The 25,439-nt window shown below is 35.5% G+C and overlaps 1 protein-coding gene across 5 annotated transcripts in view; it reads right to left on the bottom strand.

Moving 5' to 3' along the window:
• Positions 1 to 25,439, bottom strand: part of RICTOR (RPTOR independent companion of MTOR complex 2) — a 127,834-nt gene that overhangs the window by 78,334 nt on the left and 24,061 nt on the right. For all 5 annotated transcript variants that reach the window (XM_033421235.2, XM_033421234.2, XM_004265976.4 and 2 more), the window contains exons 3-5: positions 17,314 to 17,411; positions 2,976 to 3,040; positions 1,754 to 1,885 (exon numbers count right to left, since the gene is read on the bottom strand). In XM_033421235.2, the coding sequence (XP_033277126.1) occupies positions 1,754 to 1,885; positions 2,976 to 3,040; positions 17,314 to 17,411 (295 nt within the window). The remainder of the gene's footprint in view (positions 1 to 1,753; positions 1,886 to 2,975; positions 3,041 to 17,313; positions 17,412 to 25,439) is intronic.

Genomic DNA, 25,439 nt, shown 5'->3' with positions numbered 1-25,439 from the left:
GGAAGGAAGAAATAAAAGGGTCATCATTTGCAATTAATGCTAATGTACACAGAAACTCTAAAATAACCTTAAAAACAATTAGAATTAAAAAGTGAATTTAGTCAGATCACCGAGATAAGAAGATACAAAAACATTAAAACTTACAATTATTTTTCTATATATTAGCAGCAAAAACTATGAAAAAGAAAAATTTTAATTACATTAATACTATATCTAATAAATGCCTTACGATAAACCTAACAAATATGTGCAAGACCTCTCTGCATAGAAAACTACAAAATGTTGAGAGAAATTAAAGGTCCAAATAAATAAAGGTTTGGAAGATTCGATATTATTATGATATCAATTCACCCCAAATTAACACAGAGCTTCAATGCAATTACTATAGATATCCCGGAAAGTTTTATGGAAATGGACAAGTTGATTTTCTAAAATTCACATGGAAATACAGAACCCAAAATAGAGGAAAAGCTGGAGGACTTATACTAATACATATCAACACTTACTGTCAAGATGCAGTCATTTAAGACAGGGAGAAAATGGAGCAAGAATAGACAAATAGACCAAACAAAGAGAATAGGGAAAGCAAAACCAGAAACATACTTATCAGTTACCTGACTTACAACAAAAATGAAACTAATTTAGACATGAAAGGAGAATCTTTTCACTAAATGCCTCTAATATTTATTGGATATTGATAAAAATGAATTGTGACCTAACACCTATTTCAACATATACGGAATAAAAACTTCAGAAGAAAAAATAGGATATTATCGTCCAAAGAGACCAAAAACATTAACTATAAAATAAAAGACTGCTATATTGGATTTTATTAATTAAGAAGAGTAAGAAGACAAGGTAGACTGACTTGGAGAAGAAATTCTCAATACATATACTGGAAAGGAATCATATCCAGAAGATACCAAGAACTCCTACGCAAAAAGATAGACAATCCAATTTATAAATGAGCAAAAGATAAAGAGGATATCCAAATAGTCAGCAAGCAAATGAAAGGGAAACAGAAATTAAAACCACAATGAAACTCACAATGAAAACCACAGCAGAAAAGGGTATAATTAAAAACTGAAAAGAGCAAATGCTGATGAGGATGTGGAGGGATTGGAACTCTCAAACATTTCTGGTAGGAGTGTAAATCAGTACAATCACTTTGGAAAACTGTTAGGCAGTAACTACTAAAGTTAAATAAACATAAAACTTATCACCCAGCAATTCCACTCCTACATATATACCTAAGAGAAATGAGTGCACACGTCCACCAACAGACTTGTGCAAGAATGTTCAGGGCAGCTTTATTCAAAATAGCCAAACACTGAAAACAACCAAGAAAAAAATCAACAGAATGGATTAAATAAATTGTGCTCTATTCACAACATAAAATACTACACAGAAATTTTTTTTTTAAATCAACATGGATAAATCTCACAGATAACACTGAGGAAAGAAAAGAGTAATGTATACTTCCAATATATGATACTCAAGAATAGGAAAAACTAGTCTAGGATGAAAAAGGTCAGAGTAATGTTTCCTACTGACTGGGGACACAAGGGAACTTGATTGGGATGCTGAAAATGTTCCATATCTTACTCAGGATAATAGGGTAATTGGTTGTATCTACCTGTAAAAATTATCAGGCTTTACACTAAAAATGTGTATACTTTATGGTAGGTATGCTAAAACTTAATACACGATTTTAAAAAACATATAAAAACATAGGGAGCTCTAAGAAAATTACCTAGCTATTAAATAGTCCACTTTCAATTTTAGCACCTTCTGCAGAATACTGGAGTCTTGGATGAGATACCGAAGAGCTCGTAGCCCTGCCGCCCGCACTTCTTTTGCTTCATTCAATAAAGCTAACCGCAAGCTATATGAAAACAAACAAACAAAAAGTCTTGCTGCATGAGTTTCAAATACACATAAAATTATGATACCAAATCCTTCTTCAGTTGAAATAAGCAAAGCTACTTGTCATTTTACATATATAAAAATCATTCACTGTAAGCCATGGAACTTCACTAACGTTATTTTTTAATTTTTGTCTCCTTGGTATATTCCTACCAATCAAGAAAATGTTAAGAGTTTTGTTCTACCTTCTGTAGTTTATTTTATATAAACAGTGGGAAATTAAATATGCCTTTTTCAAGCTGTATCACATATGCCTCTACAGTCTATCCCCCTCTACCTACTTGTTTCACTTCTCCCAAAGAATCATTGGTTTAAACCAATAAATAAAAATACTTTAAAATGACAGTAGGAAGAAACTACTTATACCAATTTTATTTTATTTTATTTTATTTTATTTTTTATTTATTTATTTTTTTTGCGGTACACGGGCCTCTCACTGTTGTGGCCTCTCCCGTTGCGGAGCACAGGCTCTGGACGCGCAGGCTCAGCAGCCACGGCTCACGGTCCCAGCCGCTCTGCGGCATGTGGGATCTTCCCGGACCAGGGCAAGAACCCGTGTCCCCTGCATCGGCAGGTGGACTCTCAACCACTGCACCACCAGGGAAGCCCTATACCAATTTTAAACGATGCCAAAACGATGGCTATGAAACTGTAACATTAAGCCTCTCGTGGGCTTGAGCAAATCAAGTTTGCCATAGCACACTGTGTCTTAGGTGAGATCTAGAGATAACTGTACAGGTTCTTCTTGCTCTTGGGAATAATATGAGAACTTTTATTCTGCGATTTAACTTAGAAGTTTAGACTGTAGAAGTCCAGGTACTTTTCGAAAACATTAGCTTTGGTTCTTTATATTTGATAATTACAAAATATCAGTAAGAACAATAGGATAACAGTTAAAAATGCTGGAGATCCTGAATTTTTCTAACATTCAAACAACTGTTTCTATAAAATCAAAACAAGGTGTTATACTCTATTTTTAGTTTAAAATTACTAAAACTGAAATTACTAAAATCCAGAAGGGATGAGGAAGGCAACTGAACTATACTTACCAAATTATGATATCTTCATAGTTTAAACCCAGTTTTTCTTCATTGTGGCCAATATCACAAAGCAGCTGTCAGAAAAACAAAACAAGTATGCATAAACATAAGCATGTATTTTTGCTTATTTACATACATTACCTTTTTAGACTGGAATAAAAAGGTATTTTTCCCTAATAAAATTTTGAAAAATATATGATTCTACTGTCTAAATATGACTTATTTCTATCATCTTATCGTTTATTTGACCTGACAGTTCTAGGTTTCTTGCCTTTGTCTGAATTAACCACCTGTTTTTTATTATTCTTTTTTCCCCCTCCATACTCTTACTGTTTTAAAAACTATTCCTGGGACTTCCCTGGTGATCCAGTGGTAAAGAATCCGCCTTGCAATGCAGGGGACATGGGTTCGATCCCTTGTCAGGGGACTAAGATCCTACATGCCACGGGGCGACTAAGCCTGCGCGCCACAACTACTGAGCTCACGCACCTCAACTAGAGCCCACATGCTGCAAACTACAGAGCCCACGCACCACAACCACAGAAGAGAAAACCCACACGCCACAGCTAGAGAGAAGCCTGCGCGCTGAAACAAAAGATCCTGCAGGCCTCAATGAAGATCCCACATGCTGCAACTAAGACCTGACATAGCCAAAAATAAATAAAATAAATAATAAATCTATGGGAAAAAAACTATATTCTTTTAGTGGTTACCACAGAGATTACAACATGCATTTTTGACTTATTACAGTCTAACAGAAATTACTACTTTACCATGTTCTCAATAATATGAGACCCCAATACTTCAACTCCATTTACTCCTCTCACCTTTCACTTTTTGTTTTTTCTATCTTTTAAGCCCCACAAGACATTATTTTTATTTTTAGTTAATATTTAGTCAATATCAATTTATATTTACTCTCAAATTCACCACTTCCATTACTCTTCACTCCAGTGGTACCTTTATGGGATGTTCTCTCTTCTGCCTAAAGAATCCTCAGTTCATTGTTGTTGATCTGTTTTATTGGTATCTTCATTTGTTTTATAGCCAAGGTTGCTGGCAATGGATTTTCTTGGTTTTTGTTTGTCCAGAAATGATTTTTTCCCACTTATGTTTTTGGAGGACATTTTGCTGGATTTATATAAATTGTTAGGTTTGCTCTTTTCTTAAAACAATTTCAAGATGGCTTCCATTGTTTGTTGACAAGTCTGATATGAGTCTTACTGTCGGCTCCTTTGAAGGTCTTATCCTTTTTGGTCAGACTCCTTTCAAGATTTTTTTATCTTTGATTTCAGCACTCTTGCTGTTCAAGGGTGGTTTTATTTGCATCCCTGCTTAGGGAAAACAGAAATTTCCAAATCTCTAGGTTGATATATTTTATCAGTTTTAGAAAATTCTGTATCTCTTCAAAAGCAGTTTTGCCCAATTCTCTCTCCTCTTTTTCTGGTAATTCAAATGTTCAATCTTTTTGTGTATACCACAAATCTCTAAGTCCTCTTTTCTGTTTTCTCCTTCCTCTTTTTTTTCTGTCCTTCAGCTGGGTATTTCCTATTTATTTATCTTCTGATAAGTCTAATCTTCTATTATACCTACCTAGTGAATTTTTAATTTTACCTATCATGTTTCCATTTAACTTTGTACACATCCAATATCATAATGAAAAAATCTTTTTTCACCTATTTTCTCCACAGTTTCCTCTATTTTCTTGATATATTAACTACATTTTAAATATTTAAAGTGCTTATCATCTAAATGGAATGAATGATGTAGATAATCTCTGAGTTTGTTTTTATTATCTGTTTTTCCATTTGTTCTGGTCATGTAGTCCTGTCTTTTGGTGGATCCTATAATCTTTGTACATAAAAACTTGCAGGGATTCCTGACTACGTTATCTTTCTCCACAAAGCGTTGAGATTCCTGACTATGTTATCTTTCTCCACAAAGCGTTCATCCTTTTCTTTGTCAGGCCAATAGACAATGGTGAGTCCATATTAGGCTGCTGCCCTGGTAATACTCAGTCTACCTATGGTTTTTCCCCCAGGTTTCAACTGAAAGCTTGTTGTTCAGGGGACCAATCTCAAGAGGATGACATGTCTCATTTTTGTTTTATAAAAACACTAGAAAGTCCACCCTGATTTTCAAAGATTTTCTGCTTAGGATTTTATATTTCCCATCCCAGGATTCAACAAATAAATGTACTGAGGGGAGAATCTCCTTTTACTTGATTTCTCCCATTTGATGGTCTCCATCAAAAGCTCTGTGCTGTTTTTCCCATGTTTCAGCAATAGTACTCCTGGGACTACAGTCTAAATATTTAGCTTCCTGTCCACATTCCACATTAGCCAGTATCCCCCAGGTAAATGTTGCTGGAGAAGTTAGATCATCTCCACAAGATTCTCTCTTCTCTGAAGTCCTGGTTCCTATCCCACTTACAGCCAGAATAGTTGCCTGATGCCTTCAAACAGGCTTTCCTTTTTTTTTTTTTTTATTAAGAATACTGATCTAATACTAGCTATTTGCACCCCACCTGGATGACAACATATCATGTTGATCTAGTGCAAGTTTTGAAAACTGACTTTTATCTAAAAGTTACATAAAGCTTCGCAAGTTATTTATTGGGCCTAACTGAAAAGGATTAAAGAGAAAGTTGATCATTTCATTAACATGAAGGATCAGAAGGGTCTTCAAGTGCTGTTATTACTCTTCCTCAGTATGAAGTTATGAAGTTAAAAACCAACCAAAGTGACCAGCACATCTGCCTCTGTGAAAAGCACAATATTGTAGCAAAAAAACTAATGATATAAACTCACTGTTCTATTGGTAGGATCCTTGTAAAACTTCCTGCCCAATTTCTTCTTCAGAGGCAAAAAAAAAAAAAAGAAAGATGTTGCAAATAGAACAGGGTAGGGGATAGGAATACAGGAACCCTCAGATACTGTAACATTTTCACAGCAGGGGAGAAGACTATAAAAATGATCACTTTATGTGGCAGGAAACTGCTGTGTAAATAGGTAAATAGGCAAAACAAGCTAAAAGCTTTCCTTCACAGGCCTTTATCCAAAATGATTATACTGGTATTCTTATAAATTCCTTAAAATTCTGAAATATGATAAACAAAGAAGGTTTAGAGTGTCAAAGAGTATGAAAAAATTTTTATTTGTTTTTATTGTATTGTTATACAATGTTGTAAGTACTTAAATACTGAGAAGGATGAGACTTTTTATACATACGTATATCAATAGAACTAACACACCATTGTAAAACAATTATACTCCAATGAAGATGTTTAAAAAATAATAATAATGTAAGATTTCCTAAGCTTTGGGACAAGACAGGAAAATTTCTATACCTCTAGAAAACCAATGGCATACCTAAAATTAAAAGTTAAATAACATATTAGTCAAAAATATTTGGAGGGCTTCCCTGGTGCCACAGTGGTTGAGAGTCCGCCTGCCAATGCAGGGGACACGGGTTCTTGCCCCGGTCCGGGAAGATCCCACATGCCGCGGAGCGGCTGGGCCCCGTGAGCCATGGCCGCTGAGCCTGCGCGTCCGGAGCCTGTGCTCCGCAACGGGAGAGGCCACATCAGTGAGAGGCCCACGTACCGCTAAAAAAAAAAAAAAAAAAAAAAAAAAAAAATTGGAAAAACATAATAGGCAAAAGGTTTAGGCCCTATATTAGTTTGCTAGGGCTGCTGTGACAAATACAGCAAATCTGGTGGCTTGTAACACAGAAATTTATTTTCTCATGATTCTGGATGCTAGAAGTCCAATATCAAGGTGTCTTGACAGAGTTTCTTTATTCTGAGGGCCTCGTTCCTTGGCCTGTAGATGGTTATCATCTCTCTGTGTGTCTTCACATGATCTTTCCTCTATGTGTGTCTGTGTCTTTATCTTTTCTTATCAGTACATCAGTCATATTGGATTAGGGACCACCCATATAATTCCATTTTACCTTAATTACCTCTCTAATGGAATTATCTCCAAATAGAGACACATTCTGAGGTACTGGGATAGAGCTTCAACAAACAAACTTGGGGGCAGGGGGTGGAGGATGGAGCACAATTCAGCTCGTAACACTCCACCCTCACAGCAAAGTAATATGGGCAGGACCTTATAATGTGAAAGTCTAAACAAAATGCAGAAAGATTTATCAGAAGAGGCAAATAAAATGCACAGAGAATTTATTGAAGAAATAAAACTGATAAATAAACATGACATATTTCCTATTTCCTAAAATCTGAATCAAATACATTGGAAAATGCCATTTAAATAAAGCTTACCAAACTGGCAAGAAACTGTTTTTTTTTTAACATGATTATACCAGATAAGAAAATGCACTGTTGATGGAATTATAAACGAAACACATATTGTAAAATAAATTGGAAAAATGCACCAAAATCAGGACCTGCTTTTGGTGATTTATATTAATAACTTAAAATATAAAGTAGGTTCAAGCACAAGATCCTTAAGACATAATTTACAATAATAAGGAACTAGAAACAAAATGTTCATAAAGGAGGAACCTTATGCAGATGTTAATATTACATAATACTGAAACACAAGAAATAACCTGCATAATGTATTGGTGAGTTAGGGAAAATATTCTAAAAGATATACATTTTTAAAAATATATACATTTTTAAAGAAGTCTATACATCAACATTTTAACATCAAAAAATGAAAGTACACTAATAAGGACCTGCTGCATAAAAAAAATTAAAATTCAAAATAAATAAAGAAAAAAAATTGAAGTATCATAGGTGATTTATTTTCCTTTCTGTGCTTTTCTGTATTTTATAAATGTTTACAATGAATATCTATTACTTACCTAATCTGGGAAGGGTTCTACATACAGTACAGTATTCATAAATAGTAACAGAAGTAGCATTTATTGACTATTAATCTTGTCAACCCTAGAAAGTAAGTAATATTTTGGTAAATAAAGACTACTGAGGCTAGAGATGGTAATATGACTTCCAAACACCACAAAGCTATTAAGTGGTAAAGCCAGAAATCAAACCAAACCAGTCTAAGTCCAGAGCCCAATGAAATGTGACTGTACTTTAGTACTAAAATTATCTACATGGGAAAAGAAAAAACAAAAAACAAAAAAAATTTACATGGGGGCAGGGGATGGATTTAAAAATAGAATAACTGAACATTACCATCTTATTTCATTTCTCCAGCCTCAAAAATGGTATGAATCAAGAGTTTGGAGAATCACACTCTGGCTATAAACACATAAAATGAGTAAGTGAATTTATTATTTTTTTCCCAGAACAGCTAACTAAAAACACACATACAAATATTGCCCATTTCAAAGGATTAAAACACACACAAAAAGAACCTTATCACTACACTACTAAAAAATAATTTAGTATTCATTTGAGATTCCCCAGATATTTCAGATTACTAGCACTGTCACTATATGGTACCATATATTAATGAAAAAGAAAAAGAAAAGGGCTCCTTAACATGGTGTTATCACTTAGACCTTGGATGTATTCTAATTCATAAACTTAAAAAAAAAATTCTAAGCTTCATTTTTCTATTATTAACATATAAGATACTGTGCTTTTAAAATGGGAGAAATGTTTTCTTAAAACAACTCCATTTCTAAAAAGGCAGTGTTTCCTTTCTTCTGCTACAGTTTGTTAATAAAATGAAATGCTTTGAAATGTAGAAGTATAAAAAATCTTACCCTGTCAAGGGTTAGTTTCTCCCCTAAGTATGTACTTGGTTCTCTTTTCCTGAATTTTCTTTTTCACACTTAGATATCCTTGCAGAAAACTACAGATTCAGAGAAACATAATTTCAAAATTACTCCCCTTCTCAAATCACAAAATGTATAACTGTTCACTATTTAACATTTGCTATAATTAGCAGTTTTGTTGAAAAGGTAAAAATTTTTTCAAAGTTATTATTATGATTTCCAAAAAGCACACACAATTTGGAAATTATTTAGAAAGGAGTTTCGTTTTCTGCTACCTAATATAAATGTATTTGAACTGCAAGAAATGTTTCTGAGAAAAATGTCCACTCAGTTGGAAACTGGAAAATCACCAGTAACAACTAAAAAACACTTTGCAATGAAACACAGCATATTAGTCATAATCATCTGCCTATTTTCCAGGGACAGTAAGAGACATTAGGGCTATGCTTTCAATGGTGGCTAAATTGTGCTGTCATATTGTTTACAGAATTATAGAAGGGGGTCTTATTAATCAGTCTTAAATGAAAATATCCCTTTTGAATTAGAATTATCCCAAGTAGAGACTAAATTTTCTATATGTAAGTAATTCACATATATCAGGAATAAGAAATCAGAGAAGGGCTTCCCTGGTGGCGCAGTGCTTGAGAATCTGCCTGCCAATGCAGGGCACACGGGTTCGAGCCCTGGTCTGGGAAGATCACACATGCCGCAGAGCAACTAGGCCCGTGAGCCACAACTACTGAGCCTGCGCGTCTGGAGCCTGTGCTCCGCAACAACAGAGGGCGCGATAGTGAGAGGCCCGTGCACCGCGATGAAGCGTGGCCCCCGCTTGCCGCAACTAGAGAAAGTCCTCGCACAGAAACGAAGACCCAACACAGCCAAAAATAAATAAATAAAGATTTAATTTAAAGAAATCAGAGAAGACATTGATAAGATTCTAAATTTTCGATTATCAAAGACACATTATGCTTTCACTTTTAATCACCAGTTCATCTTAAGTTTCAAAATATTAGGAATAAGAATAAATTATTTTAATAAAAAATTTTTGTACTGACTGACTCACTACCTTACTAATCTACTGATTTAAATAAACCCTACAAATCAAACCCTTTAACTTTTTTTTTTAACATCTTTATTGGAGTATAATTGCTTTACAATGGTGTGTTAGTTTCTGCTTTATAACAAAGTGAATCAGCTATACATATACATACATCCCCATATCTACTCCCTCTTGCGTCTCCCTCCCACCCTCCCTTTCCCACGCCTCTAGGTGGTCAGAGAGCACCAAGCTGATCTCCCTGTGCTATGAGGCTGCTTCCCACTAGCTATCTATTTTACATTTGGTAGTGTATATATGCCCATGCCACCCTCTCACTTCGTCCCAGCCTACCCCTCCCCCACCGTGTCCTCAAGTCCATTCTCTAGTAGGTCTCCGTCTTTACTCCCGTCTTGCCCCTAGGTTCTTCATGACCATTTCTGTTTGTTTTTTAGATTCCATATATATGTTAACATACGGTATTTGTTTTTCTCTTTCTGACTTACTTCACTCTATGACAGACTCTAGGTCCATCCACCTCACTACAAATAACTCAATTTCATTTCTTTTTATGGCTCAGTAATATTCCATTGTATATATGTGCCATATCTTCCTTATCCATTCACCTGTTGATGGACACTTAGTTTGCTTCCATGACCTGGCTATTGTAAACAGAGCTGCAATGAACATTGTGGTACATGATTCTTTCTGAATTATTGTTTTCTCAGGGTATATGCCCAGTAGTGGGATTGCTGGGTCATATGGTAGTTCTATTTTTAGTTTTTTAAGGAACCTCCATACTGTTCTCCATAGTGGCTTTATCAATTTACATTCCCACCAACAGTGCAAGAAGATTCCCTTTTCTCCACACCCTCTCCAGCATTTACTGTTTGTAGATTTTTTGATGATGGCCATTCTGACTGGTGTGAGATGATATCTCATTGTAGTTTTGATTTGCATTTCTCTAATGATTAATGATGTTGAACATCCTTTCACGTGTTCATTGGCAATCTGTATATCTTCTTTGGAGAAATGTCTATTTAGGTCTTCTGCCCATTTTTGGATTGGGTTGTTTGTTTTTTTGATATTGAGCTGAAACCCTTTAACTCAACTCTGGGAAAGAGATAGGCAGAAATAGCAAGAAGAACGCTGAATTGGTAAATTTAAACAATGGGAATCTCATCCTGCCTCAACTACTGACTGAATTACTAATTAACCTTCAATCATTAGGTAGCAATTTCTTCAATTCTATCTTATAACAATGCCTGCCCTACCACATAGGTTTGTTAATATTAAGAATAAATTACTGTTGATGCTTAGAAATCATTAAAGACCTTTCAAAATGTGAGAATTAGCATCCTAACAGTCACTTAAAATGCTAAATTATTAGACATCACATATTTCACTGGAGTTCAGTCACTCCCCACCCCATGTGTTTTTATGACTATCAGTCACAATACCTAGCTTAATGTCACTAAATAGGACCAGAGTTCATGTAGAAGTTGTAAGAGAGGGCTACCCTCTCCTTTTATGACTGAAAGCTATAAATATTATGTATCTTAGTCATATGGAAAGTGTTTGAGGATGAAGCTAACCTAAAAGAAAAGAGCTGAGAAATGGAGAGACAGAATGCAATTAACATTTTTTCAACCTCTAGGTCATTCTGCCTGAAATTAAGACCTGACATGTGGTCTTCCTCATCATGAGAGTAAATAACTTCCTTTTATGGATACTTTAGCTCAGTTGAATTAGGTTTGTTACATTTGTTACTTATAAACCAACTTAAGTATTCAATATCATAAGAAGTCCGCAATTATTTTATGAGCGTAACTATTAAATTTAATTTTTTTAATATAAACAAAACAAATACTGTTACATAATATCTTATTTTTAAATGGGGTATGGGGCTTCCCTGGAAGTCCAGTGGTTAAGACTCCGCGCTTCCACTGAAGGGAGCACTGGTTCAGTACCTGGCTGCGGAACTAAGATCCTGCATGCCGCATTGCATGGTCAAAAAATAATATGAATGAATAAATGAATGAGGTAAAGGTTTTGATAACATGTCACTGGTATATTTTGCCTATCAGAATCCATGTGCAACATCAATCTATTTGTTATCATTAATGCACAGAATTTTCTTACAAATACTAAAATAATCAAAGGGGGCTATCAACAATATTATATTCTGACAAAGTTAAAATATAAGTCTAAACCGTCTCTAGGTAATAGAAATGTCTGAGCTGCTTATTAAAATTATTAACTTTAAAAAATATATAATGATCAGTTAAAACTGGGCAGTTAAATGCTATTCCCATGTTACTTTTATGGCTCTGAAGGTTAACTGAACAGTTCTCCTCAATGAGCAACAGAAAGAATAATCCAAACTTCAAAAAATCTTATCACAAATTAGAATTCCACAGCATAGTCTTTTCAGAAGGCAATTTATAAGTAGGTTTTAAAATATAAAGTACAAATGTTCTTGGCTAAATAATTACACTTTTAAAATTCTATTCTACACAAGACAGTACACAAGAGTGTTATGAATGCATTAATTTAAAATGCAAAAAGGAGGAAAAACTTCTATTTTCTAATGATGGAATGATTAAATAAATTACGGTATATGTATTACGCATATGTATGTATACTTTGATGCACATACATATACATACATATGGATGGATATGCACACACACATACATCTATCAATACACATAAGCAGCTACTAAAAAGTAGATCTACATTTATAGAAAATAAAGGACTCTATGATATATTGGAAAGTGGAAAAGACACAAACTACAAATCAATAAATCTCAAGATCTCATTGAAAAAAACCTTTATGTATACATATAATAAATGGTAAATAAACTGAGCATTATATTAGACACTTCGTTTTGTTTAGCTTATTTGACTCTCACAACTCACTGAAATACACACACACACACACACACACACACACACACATTTATAATTATACCAGAGAAGAATAAATACTTTCTAGTGGTTACCTGTGAGAAACGGTATTTTTGTCAGGGTAAGGAGGTGGATGGGAAGGAGATGTGAAAGAGGAATTTCACTTTTTACCATATATTGTTTAGTACCATTTAAATTTTTATATTTAACTTATATAATTTTAAAGTTTTTAAAAACAGAACAAAATAAAGATTCCTCTGGAGCTTTTAATATATGAGAAATATAGGAAAAGAGAACATTAAAATGTAAAAGAGCTAAAATATTTTCATCTTTAAAAACAGGTCTTTAGATTATGAGCATGTTGTCAGTTTTAAAAATAGAATACTAAGATTATATTCATCAGCAGCCTGTTATACACATTACTTTATCTAGTGAAATGATGTCAGAAGGCAAGCATGGGTGTGTGACATTCACATGGTTCTAGGATCACAACACTAGCGCCCTCTCTTCATACCTTAAAAGGAGGTTTAATTCTGTAGATAAAGGCCACCCTCTACAACATTTTAGCCCCACTGATCTACTAAATTAACTTAATCCTAGTTTGTTTTGTTACTTAATAACAAAACAAATGCTAGTACAACAAAAACTCTTATTTAAACTGCAAAATCATCCCAATGTAATACAATACCTTTAATTAAACACTTGATATGTGCCAGGATTTGGGGAAGAGAGGGATATGAGAGTAAAAAATTAAATACTACATATTTCTTGTATTTAATAAACTCAGTTTAATAAGATAGTCACACACAATAAATAATAATAACAAAAGAGCAGATAAAATTTAGTAGACACACATATAACCTATTATAGGAACAGTGAAGGGTAACCAACTAACTCCTGTCTAACCAGTCTCCTGGAATCATAATCCTGTTTCTTATTTTCTTATTCTATAGAGCTATTCTTAGAGATTTCTAAGAATTTATAAATTTTACTCTGTAAATTAACGAACTTACAGATTTTAAAAGAATACCAGCTCTGTAAATATTTATTAGCGTAGCTCGCTAACAAAATGGAATTCAAAGACACATTATATTATGATTAAATTCAATAAGCATTTATTTTGTGCTAGGTGTTTGGAGAAATTTTATAATAAAACCTACAGACCTTTATTTATCACCTAGGGGATGACTCTGTCCCCTAGGAAACATTCGGCAATGCTTTGAGACATTTCTGCTTGTGACAACTAGTGGAGGTGCGCTACTGGTATCTAGTGGGTAGAGGCCAGGGATGCAGCTAAACACACTACAATGAACAAGACAGCTTCCCAAAACAAATAATTATCTGGCCCAATATGTCAATGTTGCTCATGTTGAAAAACCCTGTTACAGTAACAGCTTACCAACCTGCAACTCAAGCTATTAAGCAGACTCACCTTTTTAGAGTCAACAAAAATTCCTGAAAAGTGGCAAAAAATGCAAAAGAAAACAAAAAACAAACCCTAGATTGTAAGGCATTACCTGTTATGGAGTATATATTATGTACCAGCACTGTACTGACACCTTGCTTCTAATTGCAGCAAAATTATCTCTGAGTAAAGAAATCTGCCCAAGACTGCCTTGTTAGGGTCAGAGCTGGGCTGTAAGACCCCATTTACTTGATCTGAAGTTCATGCTTTCCTCACTGTATCACCAGGCAGCCAAGTGAGTTTTTATCAAGTCTCATGTTCATGGATTTTACTAATTGAACAGCCCCTCGCACCCTGACCCAAGGTTTAGTCCCTCATATTGTAGAAAAATTCCAGTATGTTTATCTGATTTTTAAATCCATAAATAATTTAAAGGGCTGCTACAAGCCCTTTTCAGAGAGAAATATGAAAACTGTAAACAAAGGATATGGCAAAACAAAAAAAAGGGGAGGAGGAGAGGGAAGGAGAAACCGGAGAAGAGACTGGGAGAACACAAATCAAGGAGAGACCAAGTGGAGGGAACAACTTAGTGAAATACTATGGGAAAAACTCAAAAAACAAAGAAATGGAGGAGGGAAAAAGGGAGAGAAGGCAACTGACCTTAACCCTAGAGAAACTGGGATCTAGATAGAAATAAATGGAGAATAGACAAGGGAAAAAGAAAGGTGTCCAACAGATTCCTAGAAATAGATGTTTAAACCACTCCCATTCCAAAAAGTTCTGTATGTACAATGTCCATTATGGTTAGTAGCTACTAGCCACACACAGGTGGCTGTGAACATGGAAATATGGCTAGCCTGAATTGAGATGTGCTATAAGCATAACATACACACTTGATTTCAAAGATTTAGCATGAAAAAATATTAAATATCTCATTAATATTTTATACTTACATAAAATGATAATAATGTGGATATACTGGACTAAAGAAAATATATATTAAAATAACTTCACTTTTACTTTTTTTTAGTGTGGCTACTAGAAATTTAAAATTACATATGTGGCTCACATATATGTCTACTGCATAGTGCTACTGTAGATTTTTAAGATGGCTTTAGTACCCATTCTGGTGCCAAAGTGGAATAACAGAAATCATTGCCATTCTTACATTCATTCCCAACTTTCAGAATCCCAGTTGTCAAGAGATTCGGAACTACATATCTAGATGTCAACCTGATTGTGACAGGACCCATGAGTTCAAACAGGACAAAAACCTCTACTAATTGTTTTTAACAGTTAAATCTAGGCAAGTGGTAAGACGTATTATTATTAGGGTTGGGTGAAGAATGATGACATAAAACTGGGAAATTTAATAGAGGGAGTGAAACCAGGAGATGCCATTTGCAACTGTGGAACAACTCTAGGTCTTAAAAACTTGCTATTATCTGACTAGCACACTGAAGAAATGTATTTGAAGACTTTCATTACATTGATAAAAATGAAAATATACACAGGGTTATTTTTTTAAACATCTTTATTGGAGTATAATTGCTTTACAATGGTGTGTTAGCTTCTGCTTTATAACAAAGTGAATCAGTTATACATATACATGTGTTCCCATATCTCTTCCCTCTTGCGTCTCCCTCCCTCCCACCCTCCCTATCCCACCTGTGGTCACAAAGCACCGAGCTGATCTCCCTGTGCTATGCGGCTACTTCCCGCTAGCTATCTATTTTACGTTTGGTAGTGTATATATGTCCATGGCACTCTCTCGCTTTGTCACAGCTTCCCCTTCCCCCTCCCCGTATCCTCAAGTCCACTCTCTAGTAAGTCTGCGTCACAGGGATATTTTTGAAAACCCCTTCACAAGCACTCATTCAGTGTTTTTGAAAGTTGTTTTTAAAAAAATCACTTTGTCATCCCTCATACAAAATAAGTTTCTCATCTGTTATATAAAAATAAAATGCCAGAATATTTCAAAGTTTCACTAAGAAAAAATAAATGCATATCTATGTTTCCCTAACTATGAAAAGAAAAAAAACTAATCTATTTTGTAAATATTTATCAGACAACACCATACTGAAAAAAACAACTTGGTTACATAGTGACAATATTCTTATCCCCTTCTATTTCTATGAAATAAAATCAAATCCAAGCCACAGTCTAACTACCAGGTAGCAGAGAATTAAATATTTTGGAAGGATTAAAACAGTGCCGCTCAAACTTTAATGTACACCCAAATTCACCTGAGATATTCATTAAAATGTAGATTCTCACTCAGTAGGTCTGGGGGGGGGGTCAAAAACTGTACATATCAAACAAGCTCCAAGGTGACACCAATGCTGCTGGTATATGGATCACACTTTGAGTAGTAAGGGGTTATAACAAACAATTATTCCTACATTTAAAATGTACAACAGGGAACTATACTCAGTATTTTGTAATAGCCTATAAGGGAAAAGAATCTGAAAAAGAATACATATATATGTGTATGCATATATATGTAATCTGAACCACTGTGCTGCACACCTGAAACATGACATTATAAATCAACTCTACTTCAACAAAAATTTAAAAATAAAAAAATAAAATAAAATGTATAACAGTTTATATTTAGTAAACTAAAAAGGGAAAAAAATTTTCCCAAAGAAAGCATTTTGCTCTCTATTTATGGCATCACCTCAAATAACGGCATTTTAGTGTTTCCAAGAGTTGGCTGTCCAGCATTACCAGGCTCAAAAGCACACCAATCCATCTATCAAACTTGGGAATTCTTGGCTGCTAACAGAGATCAAGTCAATATTTATCTTGAGCTCTAATTGAGATCCAGATAATGGGAATAGAGTATTAGGGAAAGAGAGAGGAAGTTGTAATACTTCTCTGGAAATTATTACACCTATGAAAAGCAACACACACGTACTTATGTACAAACATATTTATCCTATAGTATCACATAAAAATGAATATAAAAAGGCAAAAGAAATACATCATTCTGTGAATAATAGTGGAGATTGAATTATGGACTTCTCAGTGTTTTTTTTACTTTATTCGCTTCTGAACCTACCAAATTTTTTACAACAAGTATATAATGCTTCCCATTATTCAAATATACTTTTAAATTTAAAAACATATGACAAAAATCCATGAGAAGCAGCAGAGGAAAGCACTAATACTGAAGGAATATTCAAGAATTTCTTGTTAATGGTGGTTAAGAAGCATCTAAAAAGTACAATAAGGAAAAAAGAATTTAAGATGGTAATACAAAGAATGAAGTTACTTACCTTAGTAAAGTTATTCAGATGGCCTAGCTTTCTCATATTTGATACTCCTTGCAACTTGGCCACATTTTGGAGAATCTCCCTTAAGTTATCAGAAGGTTCTAGAACAGACAAAACAAATTTAACATAATTTTAAAAGAGTATTTTCTTAACCAAACACACAAACCGTGTAGTATTAAAACTTCGCAACTTTGGCTCTTGGCTTCTTTAAAGTCTTACACTCTCTCTGAAATCTATCTACTTAGGAGACTTCAAAGTCCATGTGGATGACTCACATGTGGATGACTCTACTCCACTTATACCTATGGTGCAACTCTGTGTATCATCACCTGGAATTATTCAACCACTCATTCTTAAATTTCAACCCCAACCCCAAGCACAACTTTCACTTCTGGCCACAATGTACTGACACAATAGTAACAGGCACCAAAAATACTGTCCTATTTGAATCAACCAAAAAACTGAACAAAACATATAAAATGATAGTTCAAGACACTGGACATCAAGAAGTAAAGAAAAATAATCCCTGAGAAATGAGAAATAAACAAGCATGCTCTACAACTGCCCCAGCTTACTGTCTTTAGAGAGTTTCCAGGCCTTGGTGCTGAGAGGAGAAACCCAAACTGTCTGAGTTGAAGAGACAGAGCTCAGAGTCCCAGTAGACCAAAAAGTGTTAGAGAAGAGAGCACTGCACAGAGAGAGAACACTGGACATCTGCAAAGGGATCCCTTATGTAGTCAATATAGCAATGATTGGTGCATGTTTGTGAGGAAATTACCACTCGAAAGAATTAAAGGGATGAGTACCTTGTGTTCACACAGGGCAGAACAAGCAGTGCTTGTTCCTAATGTCCATATTGAAAACCTTCATAGTGCATGGGGCATTGGTTACAGTATTCAGAAAAGTCTTGGCTTAGTGGTGGGGAACAATCAGATATAGACTAAACATTTCTTTGATCCCACCTAACAAATCTCCAAAACAAGACTTGAAAGAATTAAACTGTTTCCAAGTGACTAAAATGTGTCTCAGACCAAAGCTCAAGAAGTATCATAAGAACAGAAAAAATAGGGAACACCTAATGAAGCAAAATACAATGATTAGCATCCAAATATCATCAGACATACAAAGAAGCAAAGTCATACTATGACTCATAGTAAGCAGAAAAATTAATCAACTGAAAATGACCCAAAACTGAACTGTTAGAATCAGCAGAAAAGGACATTAAAACAGTTTCTATAACTGTATTCTATACGTTCAAAAACTTAGGGAGAGGCATGAAAAGTATAAAAAGCACTCAAATTGAATTTCTGGAGATGAAAACTACAATGTCTCAGATGTAAATATACTGGATGGGAATAAAAGCATAACGGCTTTTACAGAAAGTAAGAATTGTGAATTTGAAGACAAAGCAATAAAAACTAACCAAAATGTAACAGAAAGGGAACAAAAAATAAATGAAAAGACTATCAGTGAACTATGGAGCTTCAAGCAGCCTAACACAATTACAATATGTGTAACTGGAGTCCTCAAAGGAAAAAATTAGGCGATAGAAGAATTGAGGAAATAATAGATGAAAACTTTCCAAATTTGATCAAAATAAGCCAATAAATCCAAGAAGCTCAATCAACCCCAAGCACAAGAAACAGGACCAAAACTAGACCAAGGCACATCATAATCAAATTGCTCAAAACCACTGGTAGAGAAAAGTCTTAAAAGCCACCAGATAAAAAACAGAGGAATAAGAAGAATGACAAATTTCTCGTGGAAAACAGGCAAATGAGAAGACAGTGAAGCAACATCTTTAAAATACTGAAAGAGGGACTTCCCTGGTGGTCTAGTGGTTAAGAATCCGCCTTCCAATGCAGGGGACATGGGTTCGATCCCTGGTCCCTGGGTTCCCTGGGGAACTAAGATGCCACAGGGCAACTAAGCCTGCACACTCTAGAGCCCATGCACCACAAGTAGAGAGCCCTGTGCACCGCAACTAGATAGAAGACCATGCACCGCAATGAAGAGCCCGCACACCACAACTAGAGAGCCCACAGACTCTACAGCCCGCACACCACAACTACAGGGAAGCCTGAAGCCTGCATGCGATGAAGATCCCACGCGCCGCAACTAAGACTCAACTCAGCAGGTATAAATAAATAATTTTTTTTAAAAAAGGCTCATCTATATAACAGGGCACTATGCAGTGATTAATGACCTGTGTGAGATTATTTCAAAAAAAAATACTGAAAGAAAAAAAAAAAAGCTTTTAAAATGTAAAATCCATTCTTAGCTCACTTGTTTTACAAAAACAGGCCAAAGCCAGAAATTGCCCTGCGGTTGGTAGTCTGCCAACCCCTGGAATAGAGTGTCAATATTCCTGAAGCTATTTTTCTATTAATATATTCAGCATCCTATTTGCTTTAAACAAAAGCACAATCTAAAGAAGAAAAAAAACCTGTTACATTACGGGTATTTTAGTTTAAGAACCATTATGCCTTCCTTTGAGATATTTAGATGTTAACACAGAACTAAGATGCTATTTGTTTTGAATCAGTCTTTTCCTCAGCAAATGAAACTGGTCACATTGTTCTATAAATTTACCTTGCATCTGCCTACATTCCGCCATTCTATTATACTCAGTGTAAGCCATGACAACCATAAATTGGTTAGTGTCAAACCACTAAGCATATTACATAACCCAGTTATTTCCAATCACTTTGAAATGACTACATACTCAGATCATTCATTTGATTTCTGAGCATTTCCTACAAATTTCGCATTTTTTTTTAAACTCCAATGAAATTCTATCTACTTTTAAATGGTTTAGCGTATGACTTTAAAATTAGTGACTCTTTTAGGTTGTCTTAAATATGGAATGAAAACAGCTCACCAATGGGTGGGATCAGAGCTCATTAAAAAAACTGCAAGGGACCATGAATAGATCACTGCTAGTACTCAGTAATATCTTTTTGTTATAAATGGTATCTGTTTGGAGACATTGAGGAAGAAAAATTATGAGTAAGCCAATGATTTTTAAATGATTTAACTATACTTGCGAACTTAATACAATTTTTATAACAACCCTTACAGTAATTCAGAACCTACAGTAGTTTGCAAAACCAGAGTTAAGGATCTTTAAAGCCAGTGTGAAATCCACCTAATGGAAATATATAACCTAACCATTTTACATCAATTTATCATTAAATTGTCAGGCATCAAACAGTTTCGCTAACGTGAGGACACAGTTACTACTATGCAATGTGATAGGACTCATAGTTAAGATGATTAGTCTGAAGATATATTCTTCACAAAGGCTTGCATATTTCTAATTATTGCCTATTTTCTAAGTACAAACTGATTGCAGACATTTTTGAAAAGCCACAATTTTGTGACAAAAATAAAATCTCGAGTCTGAGTTCATTCGTTCAGAAACATTAATTGAACACCTATATGGTCAGGTACTGTTTTAAGTACTGGGAAAATACACCAATGAGCAAGACAGATCGTTCCTTGCTGGACCTTACATACAAATGGAAGAAAACTGATAAACAACAACAACAAAAACCCCTATGCACACAATATGAAAATTGACAGATGGTGAGAAGCCAATATTGGGTCAAATCTTTGCCTGATGAATAATGACATATAATGAACCTAACATACAATGCAGGTGTTGTTGTCAATCCAAATCAAAATGAATCAGCCTTTCTTCTTCTTTGCCCTCTTTACCCCTTTCTCTTTTATATAATTAATTACCAGGAACACCCAACTAGAATTGTAATACGGAAGAATTTCGAAGTTTCTTCATAATATATTTCCTGAAAGACAGAACATGTTTCCTCCCAGAAACTATGTTACTTCCTAGACCAATTCAAAAATAGTATTCAGGGCCATTTTAGACATGAAATACTATGTAATGCTCATGTGCTACAATGTTCCTATGAGGAACTCTAACTTGAAATATTAGGGTAAAGTTCCCCTGGTAATGAAATAAGAAGTCCCTGGTTTCTTCCTTACATGCTAGATTAGGAGTATACAAACTTTTTAATTAAAAAAGGCCCAGACAGTAAGTATTTTATGCCATAAACTCTCTTCTTCTGTTGTAACCTCAACTCTGTTGTAACCAAGAAAGCAATAGTAGAAAATACATAAGTAAATGAATGTGGCTATGTTTCAGTAAAACAGACCTGGCCTCATGAGCTGTAGATTGCCAGCTCCTATGCTAGACAGTCAGAACTTAAACTATATGAGCAAGCTGAGATCAGTGTGCTTTTTATTGGCTGGGGGCGGGGACGGGGAGAGACTTTGGGGACAGGGGAGAGACTTTAAGGAGAGGTTTACCTCTCTTTATTTCTTCCTATTCTCACTTAATGTTTCCAGTTCAGCCTCTCCAAAACTGTGCTATGTGAGAAGTATTGATATAAAGCACAAATGAGATAATCCACTAGGATTTCTCTGAAGCCCAGTAGTTTAGCCCAGAGCTGCATTAAGGGAAAAAAGCGGGGGTGGGGGGGGTGGCCGGGGATGTGGCTAGGAAAAAGAGAAAAAAAAGTTGTGGCTAGCTGGCTATGATGGCCAACCATTCAAATGCAAGGAAGCAAAACACAAAAGAACTGCTAAAATTACAGTTGCTCTTTTCCTCTTATTGTGTAACTTGTAAGTCCTATGAGTGTTCCCAATGACTCTTTCTGGAGGTAATGGAATAACTATAGCCAATATCCAGCAATTTAATATTATATAAGCACATACACGTATATATAGATACATATATACATACAGAAAACCACCAAGAGAAAACTACAGTAAAGAAACCTTTCATCTCTATCTCTATACATCTATAGACATATACACACATACATAAATATATTCTTTCCCCCTTTAGCTTAATTCTCCATGTATGTGCACATATGCACACGCACACACGTATATGTATATATATGTGTGAGTAAACATGCATTTATTTTAAAATGTTTTCAATATGTACTGCTTTGTAACATGCTGCAATAAATCATATTAATAGCTTTACCTGTCAAAAAATATACAACATAAAATTGATTTTTAAATAAAGTTAGTTTCAAGTACACATAGTAAATTAATAACCAAAAACTACTCGCATACATCTATTTGGGAATAATAGAAAGAACTCTGAAATAAAAAAGAACTGGATTCAAATCTAGCTTAATCACCTACAAACCATGTAACCTTAGACTAAGTCACTAAACCTCACAGGCATCCATTTTCTCATACCTATAGTGAATATACTAATTACCTAACCTAGAAGGCATTGTTACAAGGTGTGAGGTGCAACTTACTTAGCACAGTGCCTAGCCCAGAACAGATATTCAATAAATAGTAGCAACTATAATTAAAATTAGTTATCATTTGCTTAGCAAAAACAATTTTTATGGATCAATCATGTGAAAGTTATGTGGCTAGCCCAGGCAAATGCTTAATTCACATATTAGTGTGTCTAAATTAATGAATTTTGGTTACATTTTAGTGCATTACTTTTATTTTTTTAATACATTTATTTTATTTATTTATTTTTGGCTGCATTGGGTCTGTTGCTGTGCGTGGGCTTTCTCTAGTTGCAGCAAGCAGGGGCTACTCTTGGTTGCGGTGCGCAGGCTTCTCATTGCGGTGGCTTCTCGTTGTGTAGCGCAGGCTCTAGGCGTGCGGGCTTCAGTAGTTGTGGCTTGTGGGCTCTAGAGTGCAGGCTCAGTAGTTCGGGCGCACGGGCTTAGTTGCTCCGCGGCATGTGGGATCTTCCCAGACCAGGGATTGAACCCGTGTCCCCTGCATTGGCAGGAGGATTCTTAACCACTGTGCCACCAGGGAAGTCCCGTGCATTACTTTTATGATCCAAGATCTGCTCATTTTTGAAGTAAAACTTTTATTGTCTTATTTGCCTTCTTGAAAATGTCAGAGGAATTAGGAGTGGGAGCACAGTTGAGCAATATTTTCTGTGATTTATTTGTGAATATACATGAACAAATGCTAGTAAGCAACAAGCTAGAAAAGTTGGGTGCATAAGAATTTAATAAAATTAAACATGACTACATAAATTGGATATGTATTTAATTATATATTTAATATTATCTATGATTACTGTGAGCAGACATAAAGGATTAAAAGTATATGGCAGGGCTTCCCTGGTGGCGCAGTGGTTGAGAGTCTGCCTGCCGATGCAGGGGACAACGGGTTCGTGCCCCAGTCCGGGAAGATCCCACATGCCGCGGAGCGGCTGGGCCTGTGAGTAATGGCCGCTGAGCCTGTGCATCCGGAGCCTGTGCTCCGCAACGGGAGAGGCCAGAACAGTGAGAGGCCCGCGTACTGCAAAAAAAAAAAAAAAAAGTATATGGCATAACTATAGTTGGTATTACCTCTGTAAAAGCCAGCAGCAAATCTGTCTCCTCTACCAGCAAGGACACTGGGAGTACACCTTCTCACCATTACCCACAGGTCCAAAAGTTGAGGAAGCACCGCTTCAAACTCTCTAACATTTCCTGAAATTCTAACAATTATTAATATCAAAGAGTTATATAATTTAGTAGGGAAAGGATCTATCCCAATGATAGCATCCTGGAAAAAGGGCCTTCCTTTTATCTATAATGCAGAGGAACTCAAAACTTCCTAAGAGAGCCTATTCTATTCCATCTTTGATAGAGGAGTCGAATATTGTCTCTTATACTGATGCCAAACTCTGTCCCTTTGTAATTTTCATCGATTTGCTCTGGATTAACAATCTGGAATGCAAAACAAGTATTATCTACCCTCACATACTGAAAATAATAATTTTTCCTCTCAAGCAACTGTAGCAGATAACCTTTTTAATCTTTGGTATATTTTAAATATAAATACTGTAGTAGAGATAGGCAAGGAAAACCTATCAATTACTACTGCAAGTAAATCAGTTTAGTTATAACTTTTTTGTGTGTGTGGTACGCGGGCCTCTCACTATTGTGGCCTCTCCCGTTGCGGAGCACAGGCTCCGGACGTGCGGGCTCAGCGGCCACGGCTCACGGGCCGAGCCGCTCCACGGCATGTGGGATCCTCCCGGACCGGGGCACGAACCCACGTTCCCTGCATCGGCAGGCGGACTCTCAACCACTGCGCCACCAGGGAAGCCCTTCTAACTTTCTTAAATGTTAGGTTTATTATACTAAAAATTGAACACTTTCGTAGGGCTACTTTAGAAGAATGATGGACATGAAGCACCTCTTGAGAGTGAATGATGCGTACAGAGGCAAGACTACACAGACAGCAAGATGGCACTAGGTTTCTTCAGCCTGGCATGCCCTTTGTTTCCCTACCCAATTTGGAGGAAATCCTCACTCTTCAGAAGTCTTACTCAGATGTGTAAAGGTTTTCCTTAACCTACAAGCTCCCTTCTTTATGTTCTCATGATACATTCTTCATACCACTATTGCAGCAGTTATGACAGAACACATATCTCAACTGCCTAGGTTCTAACTTATACCTATTGTGCCAGTGTAATTATTAATACCACCTCCTTTCACTCCCCAAAGTATCCCAGGTTGTATTATAAATGACATGACCACCATAAGAGCAGACAGTTAAAATTCAACGACTGTTTGTAAAATTTTCTTACAACTAGATCTTTTCTCTATCTCCTTTTCCCAGAGGCTGGAAGAGAACAGTTTTGTTGGGTTCCTGTTCCAGTATCCTACTCTTATCAATACAATTTTGTAAGAAGAGGTTAAGGCAGTTTCCGCTGATCTGCAACATTTTAAGATTGTCTTCCCAGTGACCCAGGGGTTCAGGTCTCTTTTGCTCCATTTCAATTTTGGATTTAAAATTACCTCATTTTATACATTCCTCTTTCTATTTTTACAAAAATATGTCTTTTTTCTATAATCCCAAAGAATTGCTCATTTTGAATGATTTCAAGGGAAAAAGATAAAAACACTAAAGGGGGTGGCAGAAATGTCCTTCTTGAGGCTTCTCATTTGTACCTTTGACTGGATAAATTAAACAAGTGACATCTACCAGTTCACTGATGTGATCATTTAAAAGTTATATGAACAAAAACCATGTCTTTAATTGCTTTATTACAAGCATGTCATTATATAACTGTAAGATACAGACCAGGTCTGACCTAGGCATAAAACATTAAA

Source organism: Orcinus orca, chromosome 3, assembly GCF_937001465.1.
Source record: "Orcinus orca chromosome 3, mOrcOrc1.1, whole genome shotgun sequence".
NCBI lineage: Eukaryota > Metazoa > Chordata > Mammalia > Artiodactyla > Delphinidae > Orcinus > Orcinus orca.
Note: the sequence above shows the minus strand (reverse complement) of the source record. Positions and strands in the feature narration are given on the sequence as shown.